Below are 19,834 nucleotides of genomic sequence, written 5' to 3'. Positions count from 1 at the left end.
CCTAGTTCCCTCTCTGAAGGTGTCGCTTTTGTCTCCCCTCAGGGACCCTCTGAAAATCCAGCAGCTGCAGAACCAGGTCCGGCTGGAGCAGGAGGCCAGCGCGCGGCACCCCCCGCCTGCCGGCGCCCCGCGCAGCGCGCCGCCCTCGCCGCCCTTCCCGCCGCCGCCCGCCTTCCCCGAGCTCGCGGCCTGCGCGTCGCCCGCCTCCCCGGAGCCCATGAGCACGCTCGCCTCCCGCTCTGCGCCCGCCATGCAGTCCTCCGGCTCCTTCAACTACGCGCGCCCCAAGCAGTTCATCGCGGCGCAGAACCTCGGCCCCGCGTCGGGCCACGGCACGCCGGCCTCCAGCCCCAGCTCCTCCAGCCTCCCGTCGCCCATGTCCCCGACCCTGAAGCAGTTCGGCCGCGCGCCCGCGCCGCCCTTCGCACAGCCCTTCGGTGGCGCCGAGGCCGAGGCTCCGTGGTGCCCGTCCTCGCCGTCGCCCCCGCCGCCGCCGCCCCCCGTCTTCAGCCCGACGACGGCCTTCCCGGTGCCCGACGTGTTCCCGCTGCCGCCGCCTCCGCCGCCGCTTCCCAGCCCGGGCCCGGCGTCCATGTGCGCCTCGCCCGCAGCCCGCTTCGGCCACAGCCAGACGCCCGCGGCCTTCCTCAGCGCCCTGCTGCCCTCGCAGCCTGCCCCGGCGGCCGTCAACGCCTTGGGCCTGCCCAAGGGCGTCACCCCCGCGTGAGTGACAGCCCCACGCCCCCGCTTGCCCCGCCCCCTGAGCTCGCGGGGCAGTGCCCCCTGATCCGCAACCCAGGGGTAGCCCTGGGCCTTTTTTACGAATTTCCATCCAGCTGGTGTTTAGCTTCTTACCACAGCAGCTTTCCCAGACTCTTCTTGTTCAGCTACCTTACCGTTGCCAAGTCAGTACTTTCTATTCTGCATTAAGCAATACAAGATTCTGCTCAGAAACTACCCAGTCTATGCGGTGCGCCTATGATTTTGACGGTAGTGGCGTTGGCTACTATATAGGACGTCGTGCTAAGCAATTCACGGATGTTACCTCATTTGCTACACTCCTGAGAGGTGTCCTTGCCCCACTTAGGGCTGAGGATTCCAGTAATTAAAGAATTTGCTCAGGGGCACATTAGCCCCCGAACTGAGATTTGAGTTCCTGTCTGTCTGACCTCAGATCCATGCACTAACCAACAAACTATCCAGATATTTGAGATCAGTATTAAAATAACCGTGGAGGGGGTGGGTTATTAAGTGTACGTTTCATGTTTTTGAATTATCTAAATTAACAGAATTAAAAAGCCAGCCTTTACGTAGACGTAGTGATTGAGCGGAAGAGAGGAAAACGTGTACGTGTCTTTGTGTGATTGATGCACGTGAGTGAGGACGTGTGCAATGTAGTGAAGAAGTGACCGTGCCGGTTCTGTCCCTGACAGTGATCTCTATGTAAACTACATGGAACCTCCAACTCAGTCTTTCTATTTGCAGATTATCTAAATACCTGTCTTCCCTTATGTCACAGTGATGTGGCAGCCATCTGAAATCTTTAAGTAGGAAATCCATGAGGATAAATAAGATAACATCTACAAGAGTACATTAAAGCCCTCAAAAGAAATATATAACGTAGGTGTTTAGCACATACTGTCGATGACTAAAAGCTAGCACATGCTCATTTCACTGAAGAGTTCAACACAAGTACACATCAGCAAAGGTCAAGACATTTCCCACATCTCTGAAATAAACTCAGATCCTACTTCAGAGTCTCCCAGAATCCCAATATTGTCCAGAGCGAGAAGGAAACCCTACTGAAGAACAAAATGAGGGGCATCCCTTGGGTGGCTCAGTTGGTTAAGTGTTCGACTCTTGATTTCCGTTCAGGTCATGATCTCACCGCCATGAGATCGAGCCCTGCGTTGGGCTCCACACTGGGTGTGGAGCCTGCTTAAGATTCTCTCCTTCCCTCTCACTCTGCCCTTCCTCCCTTCATGCTTGCACCCAGTCTCTCAAAAAAAAAAAAAAAGAAAAAAAAATAATGAGAAGACCTTAATTCAGGTTATTTTCATTGATATGAAAAAGTTTTCCATTCTCGGATGTACTAACACCACCTTAGAGATGAGCATTGCTATGTTTGACTTTGACAAGGTGTATGAAGGAGCTTCAGGTAGCAATATCATGTTTTGATAAGCACTTTCTAAATGTCGATTATATGAATTCTATATTTGAAATCTGGCTTCTCGAATCCGTATTGGAAAAACCTCAGTCAAATGAATATGTAAATAGAATAAAGGAGGAGAGTTTGTATAGTAATGTTGTGATAATGGGCTTCTACTGAAAGTTGAGTGAGTCAACTTGCCTGAGAAAACTTGCTTTTTCTCTCCTACTTTTTTGTTTTCTTTTATTTGGCTGCTAGGAAATGAAGTATTATCTTGCCACAAAGAAGCTCACTGTTAGATCCAAAAAGTGGTAATTTGTTGCAGGACACTGTTTTGTCCCTCTTACTAGGAAATGGTACCAAACCTTGCTTCCCAGGAAGATAAGTACTCATCTGTGTAATATTTCTCCTCAGTGGTGTTGGGTGGTCATGCCTTTTATCATCGTAGATAGTCTTTTATCCTCTTAAGTAGAAATAATAGTTTATTCTGATCTTTGAAATTCTCTTAAGAAGGTATGCAACTTCAAGAGCATACCTCAAGTAATAGAAGCATTTGTTTATCAACATGTATCACAGTTATTAATTTTATGGAGTAAAATACTGTGTAATTGTTATCACTAAAAATTCTAGCAGCTCCTGCCATTCCTTAAAAATTAATGGAGAAGCCATGCTAATTTTGTGGCTCCTATGGAAAACTGTACCCAAAGATAGACACTGTGACACCAAAGATAAGTGGCAGTAGCAGGCTACAGATTTTTAGCTCTGTGCTGGTCCAGTAAGCCCTTATTATACAGTTACCCTTTCGTCTTCAAGGAATTTTTCCTTTTGCTAATAAATCATACATATCTGAAGAATTCACCCTTCTGATTCGATATATGTGACTTTTGGAACATATTTTTTCCTCTAGTATTTTGTGGGATCCCTCATTTGTATTCTGAATTAAAAATGAAAATGTAGTTGGGGCATCTGGATGGCCCGATCGGTTAAGCGTCCAACTTCAGCTCAGGTCATGATCTCACGCTTCGTGAGTTCGAGCCCCTCATCGGGCTCTGTGCTGACAGCTCAGAGCCTGGAGCCTGCTTTGGATTCTGTGTCTCCCTCTCTCTGTCTGCCTCTCCCCTGCTCATGCTCTGTCTCTCTCTCTCCCTCTCAAAAATAAATAAAAATTTAAAAATTTTGTTTTTAAAATGAAAAGTTAGCTTTTATCCTTCACAATAATCCAAATGATTTGCCCAAGACCGAATTTCTGACCTCTTTGAACTTGTAAGAACTGGCCAACTGTTGTCAAATGAATCTTTTAAATTACTTTCACTTATACTTCACTGGGAATTTGTGATTATGATAGCAAATTCAGTTTTGCTTATATGTATGGTTTCTCAAGTTGAATGGTTTTGCCATATTTCTCAAGCGCCGGTAAGTAGATTGATTATACATGATTCAGTAAGCAGAAATACGGTATTTTTTCTTTGCCCTCCTTGTTTTACCAAAATCTTACATATAAATGTCACTTATCTTAGTTTTCTTAATCATCAGTTGCATACTAGTTGTTTTATTCTGTTTGTTTAGCAGTGTCTTTGTTTTAATTCGTGAAAGGTCACGCACTGTTTTTAAATAGTCTGTGGAGATAAGGTTCTGTTTCTCACATGTCTGGGTAGCAGAGGTCAAGTCAGGAAACAAAGGCCTTGGATGCCAGTGATAGACCACAAGGTCAAGAAGGCCGGTGACAGTGGGCTGCGGTCAGACTCGCAACAACAGTATTTGGTTGTTGGCTGATTGTGGTTTGGGAACTTCTGCACATCCAGTTCCCCTGGTGCCTTCCTTTCTTCAAACAGCTTCATTCTTCCCGAGGGTTACTGGGGTCACCAGCAGCTTCTCAAAGCTGTTGACAGACACAAATGTTAAGTTGACTAAATTTTTCAGATGGAGGCAATGAGGAGAAAAGATGCCTTAGAAAGAAGCCTGTTTGCACTTTGATTAAAATTAGTGTGTTCTATTCCCCTCTCAGTCGCTGATAGTTGGTTTTACAGCTTCCACTGCTGTAAGCCTGTTCCTGCAAATCAGCCCTGCAAAATGGTGGCAATCCAGAGGATTCAGGAACGCCACCTAGGAATAGTGCAGCAGGTCTGTCTCTGCTGGTCTCTGAGTGGCTGTACCAAGTCTTGTGGTGAAGCAGGTCAGAACTGTCCCCGAGAACGAGATTGGCGCTTGTTGGCACTGCATTTTTTGCCCATCTTCACATTCCTACAATGTGTTCTCATAAGGGAGTGCCATATAGCCACAGTGCTACGATGTTTCCTTCTCTTAATTGCTTCCTTTGTATAAGGAGGCCTTTGGTTTGAAGTGATACCCCATGTTTGTCCAAAGTTAAATCGTGTGTCAATAAGAGCTTTTATATACATGTATTAATGAGAGCTTTTATTCTGTAGGCGCCCAGCTCTTTACAGACATTATCTCATTGTCCTTCTCTTTCACCCTGATTTATAAGAAACAGGTAGGTGGGGACACTATCATCACTCTACATGCAAGGTGAGGGCACCAAGAGGTGAAGCGATTCCCCAGGGTTCTGGAATAAGCCTAAGCAAAGAGGGAGTGACTTAACCTTGGCTGTATTGCCCAGGTTGATCTCAGTTAAGTCTGATGTCTGCTATTTCTTGATTAAAGAAAACGGCTGCAGACCAACAAAACAAAATCCCCTAAGTCTTAAGAAACAGTTTGTAAAGATTTATTTGTGTTTTAGGCAGTTTTGAAGTCAAGATAGTGGTTAGATAGTAACTAACAGAAAAGACAAAAGCTGCATTGGACTCTGCAGACATTATCTCATTCTTGTCTTTCTCCCCCCTTGCAGGAAACAGGTAGGTGGGGGTAGGTGGGGGCCTTGTCGCTCCCCATCAGAGGCAGAGGCCCAAAGGGGTTGAGGACCTTCCCAGGGTCTCATTATTGGGTTCATTAATGTCTAGTATCCTAGAGGATTGCACAGAAAGTTGCATCCAATTCTGAGCAAGTATTTCCTAACAAATGAGTAGGCAAGTTTTCGGGGTCTGCTGTGACTGATGATGATCTGCTGAAATGTCTGCCCCAGGAACAGGTCAGAATCAGACCTGCTCATCTCAGATGGCTCTGTACCAAGTAGGTATAGTGAACACACATGTGTCAGTATATCCTTTAAAGAACCCAAAAGGTAACGTGAAGAGAACGTAATATTTTTATAAAGTCACCTATTTTCCTTTAAGAGCTCAATTTATCCATTTGTACTCTAACAGCTTGGGCTTTGTCATAGAATTTAGTAAGAAAATAGAATTGATATACAAAAATTCAGTTTGGGTATCTTGGGCTCTTTCATATATTAATTCACATATTACATTCGTGGATATGAGGGATACCTAAATGCCAACATGTTAATGATTTTGCTTCCTCTGAAATGTTGTGGAGTTTAGTTATTATTAGATATCACTGAATATGAGAAGAGGAGAATAAGAGGACTTTCAGAAGTTGTATCAAGGGCAGGACGCTTTCAAGATTATTCAGTAGCCAAGAAGAAAAGAAAAAGAAAGAAAACCTCCCAGGATTTGGTGGTGTTTGAATCTGGAAGATTTTACCTTCCAGATGCATGTGTGTGTGTTTAAGAAGTTTTTACCCCCAACCACATGAATATTATTTTAAAATGTTAAGTGACTTACTGTTTAAGCTAGAGTAAACAGATCAGTAATATTTTTTGCACAGTTGGGCTGAATTGTGTATACACTGAAGTATTTATATTTCGTGTGGGAGGCTTGCATGAATTGTTTACTGGTTAAGATTTGCTTCTGAGCATGAGTTTTTGTGAAGAGTTGTGGTTTTAGTAACAGTTTACTTTGAATAAGCATTTAAGCAATTTCATTTTTAATTGTACAAACCATCATGAAAGGAGATCACCTCTTTGTCATCAAATTCTCTTGTTAAAATTTCCTAATGAGTTGTTGCTCTTCATTTATCAAAAGTGGTGCCACTGGGGAGAACCAGCCACAGCCATCTTACATTAGGCTCCAACAAAGAATTCGTCTTACAGGAAAACAAACTCAGTTGCCAAAGCTCTGCCTCAAAAACTTACAACTATTTTTCTTTTCTACTGTAACATTATATAGGAACCCTTAACTCTGTGCTCAGTTTTTAACACAGTTGCTTGAAGTGTTTTCTCAATTATGTTAGTCCAAATAAGATACTCTCTGAAAAAAAAAAGGTTCCGTATTAAAACAAGGATGAGAAATATTGTGTCCTACCCCTCTTTTCTCAGGGTTCACAATGCCCTGTTGACCTTGCCACGCTCATTCAGGCCCTGAGACCTTTGCACTGCCTTGCTCTCCCTCTAGTCTTCACTCTGTCACTTGGGCCTCAATGGTTCTGTCATCTCCTCTGACCTGTGATTGACTGCACTGTGTAATACAGTCATCCACTCACACTCCCGTCCTTTCATGGCACTTACCACCTCCTGCTATGCCCTTCCTTTCACTTTTCTATTTCCTTTCTCTCTCTGCCATCCCCACCATACAATATAATTTTTCTGAGTTCAGTCCCTTAGTTTTACAGGAAAATAAACATGGTATTGCTAGCACTCAGAACACAGCTGAACACTGAAAAAGCCAATCAATAAAGGTTATTTGCACCTTTTTGGAAATTGGTCAAGCGTTCTTGGCATCTTTTTAAACTCCTTTATGTCTTTCATTCCGTTCTCCTTGGCCAGTTTCATCTCTGTGATTCACTTCCCTACTGGGTAGTTTCTGTTGGCCTCTCCAGAGCCCCTCTTAGTATGCCAGGCACAATCTAAATACTCAATATGTATTAGTTCATGTCATTTTCCTAATAACCCTATAGGTACATGCTATTAATACCCACATTTTACACTTTACAGAGGATGAAACTGAGGCACATAGACATAAGTAACTAGCCCAAGCCCCAGTGTTTTAGGGAGTAAAAAATAAGAGATTGTCCCTTCTACACCTTTAGTCATGCTGATTCAGAATTCCTTCCCCCCCCCCCCCCTCCAACCACCTGTCTACATCCTTATGATGGTTCAAGATCCTGGATACTGCCTCTTTCACAGAGCCTCTGCAGTCAGTCTAGCCAGCGTTCTTTCCTACTTTTTTTACTCCTATTGCACCTAGAATCACCATGACATAGTTTATTCCTTAATTTATTCTCCAACTTATCAGCCCCTTGAGATCAAAGGCCACCTGTTAGGATTTGGCTATCTTCTTGTCACATAGAGTAGTGTTGGGACTACCAGTGATGTAGCTTTTGTTTTATTATTTTTTGTTTTTATATATAGAGCTTCTGCTTAGAATTCCAAGATGTCATCAGGTGACACAATCGCTTGTCTTACAAACCAACTGTTGAATTTCAGGCTTAACAGAACTCATATTGATGTTTGCCTAGCATTGTGCCTTGCTGTATACTCAGTAATATTTGTCAGTGACTGTTAGACATTTAAAAATCTTTTAGTTGATTGATTTGATTTCAGTGTTAATTGTTCAGAACCAAGAAATTATGTGTACCTTAAATTCTGTGAGTCAAAGAAAATGTCTTTAAAATGGCGGGGAATAGAGATGAAGCAAATGCTCTTCTAATGCTTGTGATCTTGATACATTTAGGGAATCACCTTGTTAAGAGAAATATAGAATGGCCAGGGTTTGTATTTGGGTCAAAGAGTAATTTTAATTGTACTCTTTGAAACAGTATAATACCTGGGTGGCAGGGATCCAAACCAAGGTGAATGGCTTCTCTATGAAATGTCCTAGGGCAGGTGTTCTCAGGTCCCTTAAAGAGTCAAAGATACTGAGAACTGCTTTTTAAGCAACAGGACTTATTCTGTTGTGAATAGACAGGTGTTTACTTGTTCAAGGGGACTTGGGGCCGTCTTTTACAAAAGCAGTTCCCTGTTTATATTGTTTAGATGATCTGTTCTGCCCTTGATAGCCGCCCTTTGCCCCTTTCTTTCTTATTGGTGCAAGGAACATGACTCTCAGTGTATTCTGCCTGCAGAAACACAGTGAAGCTTCTGTCATCAGAGGCTGCTCATCATCACGGAGTTGTGCAACTCATTTATGTTGTCAAGTGTAAAATAATGGGAACCTGTGTGTTCCCAATAATAAGTGATGTAACACAGAGCTAGCTTTAATGTTGCCTTTCAGGTGACTTCAAAACCTACCTCTTCCAGTTCTCAGATGTAAGGCTTTAGTCAAAAGCAGTGTAGAACTTTTTTTTTCCCCAAAACTATGTAATTTGTATTTGTTCTGAGCCTAACTTATTTACATGTGGTTTGATCATACGGATGGCTTTGGCATAATTTTTCTTGCCTGAGGAGGGGAGAGAGAGGTCAGAAGTGAAGATAGTGCGTCCATTCACTAATTCCATGAATGTTATTTGAGGATCTGCTGTTTGGCAGGCATTGTCATGAACAAAAAAGGCATGGTGAGAGAGGGACAATTTAAAAAGAACGTACATTAATAAACTTTGATAGGTGCTATGAAGATAACAAACATGTTACAATACAACATGGGTAGACTGGGTCAGGGTCCTCCTTTCCAAGGAGACAAAAAACTGAAGCCTGAAGGCTGATGACACTGTCTTGAGAAAAAAAGGAAGGGAGAAAGGCTCCAGCTCAGGGAAGCTGGCAATGTGTGCACATTTTTGTTAACCAATTATATGGTCCTAAAAATTGAGGTTAAAAATCACTATTTCTATGGCTCTTGTTGTTAATATGTCACAGCTTCACTGCCCAGCTCCTTAAAATTCAAGATCAACTCCCAGTGAGTAAGATACAATGAAGTTTGACCTCGTTCTTGATATTCAAACACAGGATATCACAGTATTTTCTTTAATACCAATGTTTAACACCCTCCCACTTGAACTTTGGGGCAAGTGACTAGAAAGAAAGGACCTGGAAAAGCTGTCAGGGTAGTTTCTGTTATAGGTATCACAAGATTAAATGCACATGGTTTATTGATTTACATAACTAGTATGGGGTCAGGCAGTTCCACGGTGGGTTAAGGGCTCCAGGGTCTCTGTCCTTCCAGACTGTCATCATTAGCCCCTTGTGGTCAGCATGGCTGCAGCAGTTTTGCGCATTTCCTTTTGACATAATGGCAGCCATTGAAAGAAGAGGTGTATTTCTTCCTGTGTGCTTCTTTTTAGAGATGAGAAATTTTTAGCTAGAGCACCTCCCCCTCTCCCACCCTCATTTCCCCAATCTCACTGGCCAGGGCTCCATCACAGGTCTCTGGCTACACTAATCACCGTCCAGGAGATGGGGACCACTCAAATTAACTTAGATCACTCACCCCTGAGTTTGGGGAGGTGGTCACCTTGGGAAGGTGGTCACACTGAGGGGTGAACACCCAGCAAAATCAGGGGAAGCTCTGCAAGGAAACAAAGGGGAATAGACCGGAGGAGCCCAGGCCTCAGGGCTCAGAGTATTACTGATGAGGGCCGAGTACACAGCTGTTACAGGATGCTTATGCTTTCTCTTGCATATTTAGTGATTGGCTGTTCCCAGCATTTTGGGGTGCAATGGTGAGAAGCAGAGGGTTTGGTGAACTTCAGTGTTAAATGACATCCTCAGCCTTACTAGTGCTTTCTACCATATCAGCAAGGTGGTATCAGGCACAGGATGCCTTGACTCATTATTTGCAGTAAACCATTTTTTTAACTTAGAAATGTCTTATCATAAAACATATAATCTAAATGAGGAAGCATATACAATGTATATATATAGTCTAAAAGAATAATAATAAAAGTCATACCTGTTTCTAGTATCTTTGAAGGTTCCCCACATGACCCTCCCCAGTCGTATCCACAACTATCCCTAGAAGATACTACCCTGAATTTCAGAGTTAATCCTTCTCTTGTCTTAATGGTTTATATATGTGTGTTTCCCTAAGTTTATATCTCAAACTTTTTTATGAATCAGAATCACCTGGAGGGCTTGTTAAGACACAAACTGCTGGACCCTAACCCCAAGGTTTCTGACTCAGCAGGTGTGGAGTGAGTCCAAAAATCTGCATTTCTAACAGTTTCTCAGGTGATGCGGAAGCTGCTGGCCAGGGACCACCCTTTGAGAACCCCTACCTTGGCAGAAGACTGCTTAGCTTTTTGCATGTTTATAATTGGAAGCATGTTTTATGTATTCTTCAACTTGGCTTTGTTTTAGCTCAGCATTATGTTTTTGAGATTCATCTTTGGTGATAGGGTAGCTATGAGTCACTCATTTTCACTATTGTATAGTATTCTCTTTCTCTTGCATCTTTACTCACAGCCCTGTGAGGGCAAAGGAAGAGAAGTGGGAAGCAAATTGCTTACAGCACCAACAAAAGCGATACCACACCCATCAAGCATCCAGCCCCAGCGACCCCTGGCTCACGTGTTCCGACGTTGTTGCTGCCCTTGGAAAGAAACATTCTGAGGTGTCACCTGAGAGCCCTAGGCTCTCCAGGGGGTTTAGGAGGCTTGGGGAGTGCCAGGCAGAGCGGAGCCTGCAGACCTTCCAGGGCCCGTTAGTATAAAATAGACCTTTTATAACATTGGCCTCCTCTAATCAAATCAGGATAGAAGGGAAGGTAACAAACGATATTTGCTTAGAATGAGCTAGACACTCTTGTTGAATAAGTTGATTACAAAGGATCAGAAGGACTGAACTTCTGGAAGTATGAAAGAAATATGTTCTCTTTGAACTCTTCTCAACAGCCCTATATGGCATATATTTTATATTTGTTTATAAAACATGTTAAGAAACTAATCCAAAGTCACAAACCTAATCCAAGGCAGAGCCAGATTTTAAACCTGTGATTACAAATCGTTGTCTTTTCACTTTACATTGCTGCCTCCCTGGGACTGAAGCACAGGCCTGCCCTATCCTTGGCATGTATCTGACCACCTGAGACACACTCCCTAAGGCATTTCCACTTTCTCTGAAAGCTGGTTCCAATTAGTGTTACCTGAACACTGCAAGCAGCTTTCATGGTTCCTTCCATAATTAGTTGGAATAGATGTAACATTAGAAAAGAGTGGGATACATTGATACATTGTACTCTCTTTGTTGAACTTGAATGCCTGACAACTGACCATACTGTCTTGTGCTTTTGTCCTACAGGGGATTTCCAAAGAAAGTCAATAGAACCGCTAGAATAGCTTCTGATGAGGAGATTCAAGGCACAAAGGATGCTGTCATTCAAGACCTGGAACGAAAACTTCGCTTCAAGGAGGACCTCCTGAACAATGGCCAGCCGGTATGGAGAGACAGATTTGGGGCTTGTACTTGGAATATTAGCCTACCCACATCAGAGAGCTCTTCCCTGACTTAGGTTCTTGCAATCTGTCCATGAAATGATTTCATTACCCCTAAACCTCGGTGTTCTTCTTAGCATTATGGCCTGAATCTGGGGGAAAGGGAGGAAAGTAGAAAGGCTTCCCTCTACTCAGCCTTCACTGTTTCCTCCTATTCATGAAAAACATTCTGGGAGTGAAGATAGCAAGTTGGAGATAAAGAGGAAAGTCTGATTTTAAGGTGGGGAGTAAAACAAAGGAGGAATTGCAACATTACAAAGAAAAAGGAACAGACCTGGGCTGGGTAGGAGGGGGAAGGCGTGCTCTGGAATGATTTGTATCTACCAAAAGGAGAATCTGGATTCTGAGACCTGTACTGCTTCTACAGAAAAACTATCCTCACTAAGGAAACAACCCCTGAAGTCCAGGACTGTCCTACTAGACCATAAATAGATAATGATTCAGTAATGAAGGAGTAATGCTTGTTCTACAATATTGTTCTAGTTTGTCAAAGCCAGACAACTAAACTCAAGAAAAAAAAAAAAGAATTACATTTTAAGGGGGCAGAATTGTAGAGTAGGTTTAGTATAGTATCTGTATGGTAGATTTGGGGCACCTGGGTGGCTCAGTCAGTTAAGCATTCGACTTCTGGTCATGATCTCACAGCTCATGAGTTCGAGCCCTGCGTCAGGCTCTATGCTTACAGCTCAGAACCTGGAGCCTGCTTCCGGATTCTGTGTCTCCTCTCTCGGCCCCACCCCCACTCATGCTCTTTCTCTGTCTCTCAAAAATGAATAAACATTAAAAAAAATTAAAGATAGATAGATTGATAGATAATTCCTCCACTGGACTTAAATGTTTCCTCATCAGTTTGTTTTTTTTTGTTTTTTACTGACCCTCCTCTTACCACATCCAGGTTATTTTTAAGGGGACAGGAAGAACAAGTCTCGCAAATAAGATTTCCCAGGTGAAGGAAAGGAGCCTTTTGTGGCTTTATTTTGGAATTGCCACTGGAAAAATTTGCCTGGCTCTTAAGTAGAAGAAAAGGGCCTCTTTGTATAAAATCTCCCTCTCAGATACCTTTTTCAGAGTAGAAAGCTCTCTATGTTAAATGTTTTCCAGGAATTTTAATTATCTCACATTGATAAATAAAAATGTGAGAACAGACCATGTTTGATTAGAAAGGTGGAGGATAGAGGAGGGATGCTGAATGCTGCTTTTAATTGTTAGGGCATCCTAATCTGAGTTCAGGAAGATTAAAATTCTAATGAGATCTTGTGTTAGTCATTCATTTCATTGAGAATAGAAGATTTTCACAAAGGGGAAATATTTTTTCCCTGAAATAAGTAATTGCATGTGTAAATACACATGCAGGAAGCTTTCCCTGCTCCGTCAATGAAAGCCTTTGAAAGATTAAAGCAAATACTTACGGGAACTTATTCAAGCCAGGTAAAGGCATTTCTCCAGTTTTTTGGGTTTTTCTGGACCTTTGTTTAAATATTCCTTATGGGCTAAGATTCTCTTGGTTAAAGAGTCTTAAGACTTCTATAGGCTGTGATATCATACTGTGTATATTATGTTATATATTTATATTTATCTGTTTAGCAGTGAATGATATTCACAAGTTCCATGGATTTCCACATTTGAGAGTTTAAAAGGACAACTTTTTCCTAGTGTTGCATATTATTCTGTTACTTATTTTTGTCCTCTGTAGACAGAGCTTGGATAGCCATATAGCCTAGTGGTTTAGAAACAAAACTGAAGTAAATCTGGCTTTTAATGGTAGCAAGTACATCGTGGGAAAGGAGTTAGTATCAATAGCTGATATTTCTGCTTATAAGAAACAGAGTGGAAAATATTCCACTCCTACCTTTGATATTGCTACAGCTCTCCATGAAAACATTAGAGGCATTTAAGAGAGCAGGTATTTAAAACTCCTTTTGAAAACTTGAATTCAATGATTCTTTAACAGATGTGAGAAAATTAATTTAAATAATAACATAGTGGCCTGAGACAGCCCATGCACGAAACACCTGCCTCTACCTCTTCTTGTATTCTGCCTCTTCTTCAGTAAATGAAATAATTTGAACTTCGGGACTATTTGTCATTTGGCACTGACTTGTTTCACTTCCCGGTTTCAGCTGGGACTAGAACCAGCAATTACTGGAAACTGTAAATTTATTCAACATATTTTCCTGATTAGAGAGTTTCCAATAGAATTTGCATCGATGTTCAGAAGTTTGGAAGCTTACTGAAATAACTTGTCTATTTTTTCTTTTAAGATTCTGTCTTACGAATTCTCTCTTTTGAATAAAACACTTGTTTGTAAAATGCCCTTCATGGGACAGAGGGTCTCTGAAAGTTCCTCCTAGAATTGTCAATTCTAAGATTTTTTAGGACCAACACTCAAAAGCAGGAAACAGCCCACTGGACAGAACAAACACGTTGGCATAAGAATGGCCCCGCAAATATGTTTTGGCCAGATCCAGAGCACTGGCTGCTAGACGTGAAAACTTTACCACTTTCTCTGCCTGATGGGCAAGCAATCTGCATCTGAGTAGAATCTCGAATTGTGGAGATTAGCTTTGGCAAGTGTCCCTCACAGTCCTTTTGCTAATTCAGCCGTGTGCAGTCATTCTCTGTGGACTATTATATTTGCCTACCTTCACCTGCCACACAGACAGCCTGGGAAGTGCCTTTAGAGGTGAGAACCCCGAAACAGAGAGGATCATCACTGCCAGCTGTCTAAAATTCCTTATCAGAGGCTTGGAGCTGACCAGGCTGTTCTGAAGCTGTGGATGGTTATGAAAATAACCTTTCCTTAAAAAAATACTTTGCTATTTGAATATCTCTTTTTTCTATATATTTACCATTAAGGATTGGTATATGACACATATTTCCTATGTGGTTTCTGCCTTGTTTGCTTATTATATTCACCTTAAATTTGTGCTGTATCAGTCAGTGGCTCTCAAGATTAGTTACCTCATATCCCAACACTATATTAAGCCACAAAGACCAGAAGGAAAGGTGACAGACTGAACAACTGAAGGAAGGGAAAGAAAGAGACTCCTTTTATATATAGGTATCTGAAGGTTGAGGGGAAAATAGTTACAGAAAATATCAAAACTCATTTTTTAAGATTCTTTTTCAGGGTGCCTGGGTGGCTTAGTCAGTTAAGCTCTGACTCTTGATTTCAGCTCAGGTCATGATCCCATGCTTTGTGGTTTCATGCCCCATGTCGGGCTCTGCGCTACTGACAGCATGGAACCTGCTTGGGATTCTGTCTCTCCCTCTCTCTGCCCCTCCCCTGCTCACATTTGCTCTCTCTCTCTCAAAATAAATAGATAAACTTTAAAAAGTGTTTGGGGCATGTGGGTGGCTTAGTGGGTTAAGCCTCCAACTTGGTTCAGGTCATAATCTCATGGTTCGTGAGTTTGAGCCCCACGTTGGGCTCAGTGCTGACAGCTCTGGAGCCTGAAGCCTGCTTCAGATTCGGTCTCTCTGTCTCTCTCAATTCAGTTTAAAAAAAAATGAATAAATAAAATTCTTTTTCATCAGGCAGTATATAATTATGACTTTTCTAATTTTGTCTTTTTTGTGACTTACTTTGTTTAGAGGTTAACATATGAAGAAAGAATGGCTCGTCGATTACTAGGTGCTGACAGTGCAACTGTTTTTAATATTCAGGAGCCAGAAGAGGAAACAGCTAATCAGGTACTGTGTTCATCTGGACTTTTTTTTTTTTTTTTACGTTTATTCATTTTTGAAAGACAGCACAAGCAGGGGTGGGGCAGAGAAAGAGGGGGACACAGAGTCCGAAGCAGGCTCCAGGCTCTGAGCTGTCAGCACAGAGCCCGACGCGGGGCTCAAGCTCACGAAACGTGAGATCATGACCTGAGCTGAAGTCGGACGCTTAACCGACTGAGCCACCCAGGCACCCCCATCTGGACTTTTTAGAAAAATAATAATTATTCTGTTCCCTCTCCCCATAGTCTTCATGGCCACTATTCTTGGGGCCAATTCTGTAGGAAGTAGAGGGCAAGTCAAAGAAAAGCAGTATTAACATCATCAATCAAGGTCATAGCTAATATTTATTGAGCACATACCATGTGCCAAACAGTGTGTTAAGTGACTGCTAGAGTTACTGCAGTCAGTGATAACTGTTCTTTTTATCTTCCTGTTGATCACTTTATTCTCCTTTCAAGTATCTTTCTGTTTTTGCTGTCCTGTGCTTTCATACAAAATCCTTTTGTGTGGAGAAACATTTCACTGAAATTATTTGAAACAGCCAGTGAATATTTAGTCAAAGTAAACTATTTATAGAAAAATTATGTCTTTATTTTCCTTCACATATACATTTGTAAGTCACTAATCAGCAGAAAACCTAAAATGCTATTTTTGTTCCCCCCAAAAAAGTCACTGCATGGATTTGATGTAAGCTGTTTTATAATCTGCACTGTTTCTGCTTGGAGTTTCCAAATGTAGTCTCAAGATTAAAGAAGGCGTTTTAAAACCTGTTTAAATGATCAAGTCAACTCTTATAGATGTTAAAAAATGGATCTGCCTTTAATATCTGAAGATTTTTCTGTGTTAAATATTGCTACTGCAAAAATTTCACTTAAAACTAGATATCTTGCTAGATTCTTATTTCTGTCACTAGTCTTCACTTCTTTTTTTCTACCATTACAGGAAATTGGGTCTCCTCATGCTTCTGTAGGGAGTCCTCTGGATGGTCAAAAGGTTAATAAGCTTTTCACCTTTCTTCTCCTTCTGGTCTTTCACTGTATCTGTTATCTTGTGTTCTTTGTTTGCCTGTGTATCTATCTTTCCTGCCACATATTAATTGTAAATACTATGACCAGTGTCTAAGATCAGATGAACAAAATTACTGCAGTGTGATTTTTGTCATACATTTACGAACTTGAATTTGCTTCTGTCACTAGTGGACACTCTGAACTGTGAATTGTTTCTCATTTGTTGTACCTTTCTAGGGATAAATGTGCCCATTCTTAAACTGATTCATTTGATAGTAATTAAAACAACTCATTTGCAGTTTTATTCATACTGTTGTATTTCTTCCCTCAAGACGACAAACTTTTTAAAGGTTGAATAACTTCTTTAAGGAAAACCTAGCTGGAACATCTTTTATTTATAATTAAATAGAGAGTAGTTTCTAATGGGCTGCCTTGTGTTCACTGTGCTTTGTAAGCAAGAGAACTGTAGGGTCCACCTTGATCACCATAGGATGTTGATGGGTACTTTGTTTTTGTCTTTTTAATCACAGTTTTGACTAGACTGCCAATCCCATTTTTCTTTGAAACATTGGTGGAGAATAGTTCCTAATAGCTGCACAGCTGAGGAGGAGTTCAGAGGCTTTGTGGCCGAGGACTGTTATGAATGAAAAGAAATGCCATTTTTCCCATTATTCATTTGATAAAATGCTATGTAATATTGCAGCTGCTGGCCACATGCACTGTTACCCTTCTGAAGAGCTGCACCCCCCCCCCACCAGCTTTTACTCTACAGAAAGAAATCAGTGTTCCATCAGGTTTTATTCTTATGAACAGTTTGAGAATATAAAGCTGTTGCCTTTTTCTTTCTTTCCCCATACCCCCCAAGAGACCAGAGAAAGAAATTCATCTTCATAGTTTTTTGGGGGAGGAGGATGATAAGACTTGAAGACAATTTGAAATATCATATATACTTACTTCCAGATGTTTTTTTGTTTTGTATGGGACTGAGTTGGGCTCAGACTTGTTTTTAAGCTCCATGGTAAAAATATCACTGTCTTCTGAGTGCCTTATTGGAGGGGAGGGTAAGACTCATGAGACACATTGTACCACAAGAAACTGAGGTTGCTAACATGACCTTTATTTTTACCTGATGTAGGAATACAAAGTCTCCAGCTGTGAACAGAGACTCATCAGTGAAATCGAGTACAGGCTAGAAAGGTCTCCTGTGGATGAATCAGGTGATGACGTCCAATATGGGGATGCACCTGTGGAAAATGGAGTGGCACCGTTCTTTGAGATGAAACTGAAACATTACAAGATCTTTGAGGGAATGCCTGTAACTTTCACATGCAGAGTGACTGGGAATCCAAAACCAAAGGTAAGCTAAAAACATGGCTTTTTAAGAGTCCTGTTTTCTGAGGAAGAGTTAGGCTTCAAAAGTACAGCATGTATAATAGGAGGAAGAGATACAGACTACCTTTCTCAGTACCCATGATGTAAAATGTTTAAAGTACTATTAAGTTCAAGGCCTTCCTCAGGAGGCATTAGAAACCAGAAAGAGCAGAAGAAGGGTAGAGTTTGGGTTCAAAGAATAGAATAGGAGAATAACAATTAAATAATTGACAAGGAGCTTTTCATACACCTACATCATTTATTCCTCATGTGATATTATCAGTGTCACTCCCAAATTACTGATGACTGAACTATGCTCAGTGAGGTTTAATCAACTTGCCCAAGGTCAGGGAGCTGGTGAGTGGCCAGGCTTGAACACGAACCCCATGCTGTGTACCATACAAAGAAATAAAGTTTACCATGGATTATAAAAACTTCAGATCTTTAATCTACAAAAAACCAAGCCTTCCTGTATTTATAAAGGGGCTAGAGGCCAGAATACTGTTGAGAAAGGATAATCAAAGGAACTTCTGACACTCAGGTGGTCTAGGCTGACCTAGATGGGAGCCCTCTTTCTACAGATGCATGGAAATGCTAGATAAAGCATTGCCCTGTCTCTAAATGGAGACAAGAATAACTGCTCACTAGCCTAGAAAACAATGCACAGATTACACTTTTCCCTAGAACTTGGGAGAAAAGAATAAAAAAGATACCCGTGAGAAATTGAAACTCCAAATTTACTTCAACACATGATATGGAGCCAAAAGCTGAGAAATTAATACGAAATTTAGTCCAGGATGGATTAAAATCCTTAAGTTTCTGGCAGAAGCAAGCAAAAACTGCCCTATACAACACTCTCACAATTTGGGTCATATCAAACTTCTGTAGAGTTAGAGGGAGGAAAAAGAAATTCACAGTAAAAACTTACAGACCATAGGAGAAAATAAGCAACAATAAGGAGAATCAATAGCACAAGAAACAAGACAATAGAAGCTTAAGTATTGTGCAGTGTTGGGCAATCTTAAGCAAACTGTAAAATACCTATGTTTAAAATGATTGAAACAATTTTAAAAGAAATAGAAACTTCAATGAAAAAAACAGGACATTACCAAAGACCAGGCAAATTTGTACAATAAGCATATAGAAGGGAAAATACACTCACTGAAATTAAAAGTTTAACAGTGGTGTCATAGAAAAAAAAGCAAAGAAAATAGCGTTAAAATTTTACATACGTATCCCCCTCCTAATAAAATGAGACTTTTAAAGTAAACTGTTGTTAGAGAAAGCTTCTTTATTCTTGACATGATTTGGATAATTGCTGTGTATTCACAAATATGATATCCAATGCACATACTAAAAATAAATTTGCAGCTTATGAATGAAACTCAACAAGATATTGTTGTTTCCAAATATCTTAAGCTTCCAAAATATTCACAAATCCCTTGTTATTTTTAAATCTTACTCAAGGCTTAAGATCATTGCTTAAGTTCTAAGATCACCGATTCTTATTTTAAAAAACACCATGTTCACCAGAAAGATGAGCTGTTGTTTTTAACATAATTTTGCATTTCTGGTATGAATTTCAATGTTCCACAGCTTTAAGGCTTAATTTTTTAAGAACGTTTTATTGTTAGATTTTCTTCTTCACCTTTCCTTCCTCCTTCCCCTTCCTTCCTCCTGTCCTCACTGCTGCTCTTTTTCTTCCCTCCCTATCAAAGTGTGGAATATTCAGCATGTTCCAAAAAATACATCCTTTCTTTTAGCTTATGTTTAAAAAAAAAAAAATTCTGCCTTTTACATGCTTGTTCTGACTGAGACATGAGAAGGTTGAAAGGCGTTTCTAGTTCACCCTGTTTTCATCTTGTATATCCTCCCTTTCCCTCTCCATCAACAGTCTTGGTAAAATTGTTGGACTGTTTCCTAATTCTCATTTGAAAGTTGTAGTCCAGATGTAGCAGAGGTGAGGAATAGGATTAAAGGAAAGAAACAGTTCTGAAGAACTGGCATAGTGGCCAGAATGCAAAAGGAGGAAACTGTGTTCTAATCACAGCTTCTGGGTTCCATCAGAAATAATAAAACCACCAAGCAGAGAATGATAATTATGAAGTATCATGCTTTACATAATTTAATTTTTAAGACTGAGAGTTATTAGTCTAGTTGATGATTCATCTTTAGTTCTGCGGATTAACAATATAGGCTGTAAATTTAGAGCTAATTGAAAAATGGGGGTTGGAAGAGTTACAGCAGTCAGATCCCGATTATTCAT

General features: G+C 41.0%; 1 protein-coding gene across 1 annotated transcript in view; it reads left to right on the top strand.

The window, feature by feature from the left end:
* Positions 1 to 19,834, top strand: part of PALLD (palladin, cytoskeletal associated protein) — a 268,198-nt gene that overhangs the window by 225,959 nt on the left and 22,405 nt on the right. Inside the window, exons 10-13 of the mRNA XM_042983655.1 lie at positions 43 to 723; positions 11,271 to 11,406; positions 15,059 to 15,157; positions 17,333 to 17,554. Coding sequence (XP_042839589.1) covers positions 43 to 723; positions 11,271 to 11,406; positions 15,059 to 15,157; positions 17,333 to 17,554 — 1,138 coding nt within the window. The remainder of the gene's footprint in view (positions 1 to 42; positions 724 to 11,270; positions 11,407 to 15,058; positions 15,158 to 17,332; positions 17,555 to 19,834) is intronic.

This window comes from Panthera tigris, chromosome B1, assembly GCF_018350195.1.
Source record: "Panthera tigris isolate Pti1 chromosome B1, P.tigris_Pti1_mat1.1, whole genome shotgun sequence".
NCBI classification, from domain to species: domain Eukaryota; kingdom Metazoa; phylum Chordata; class Mammalia; order Carnivora; family Felidae; genus Panthera; species Panthera tigris.
Note: the sequence above shows the minus strand (reverse complement) of the source record. Positions and strands in the feature narration are given on the sequence as shown.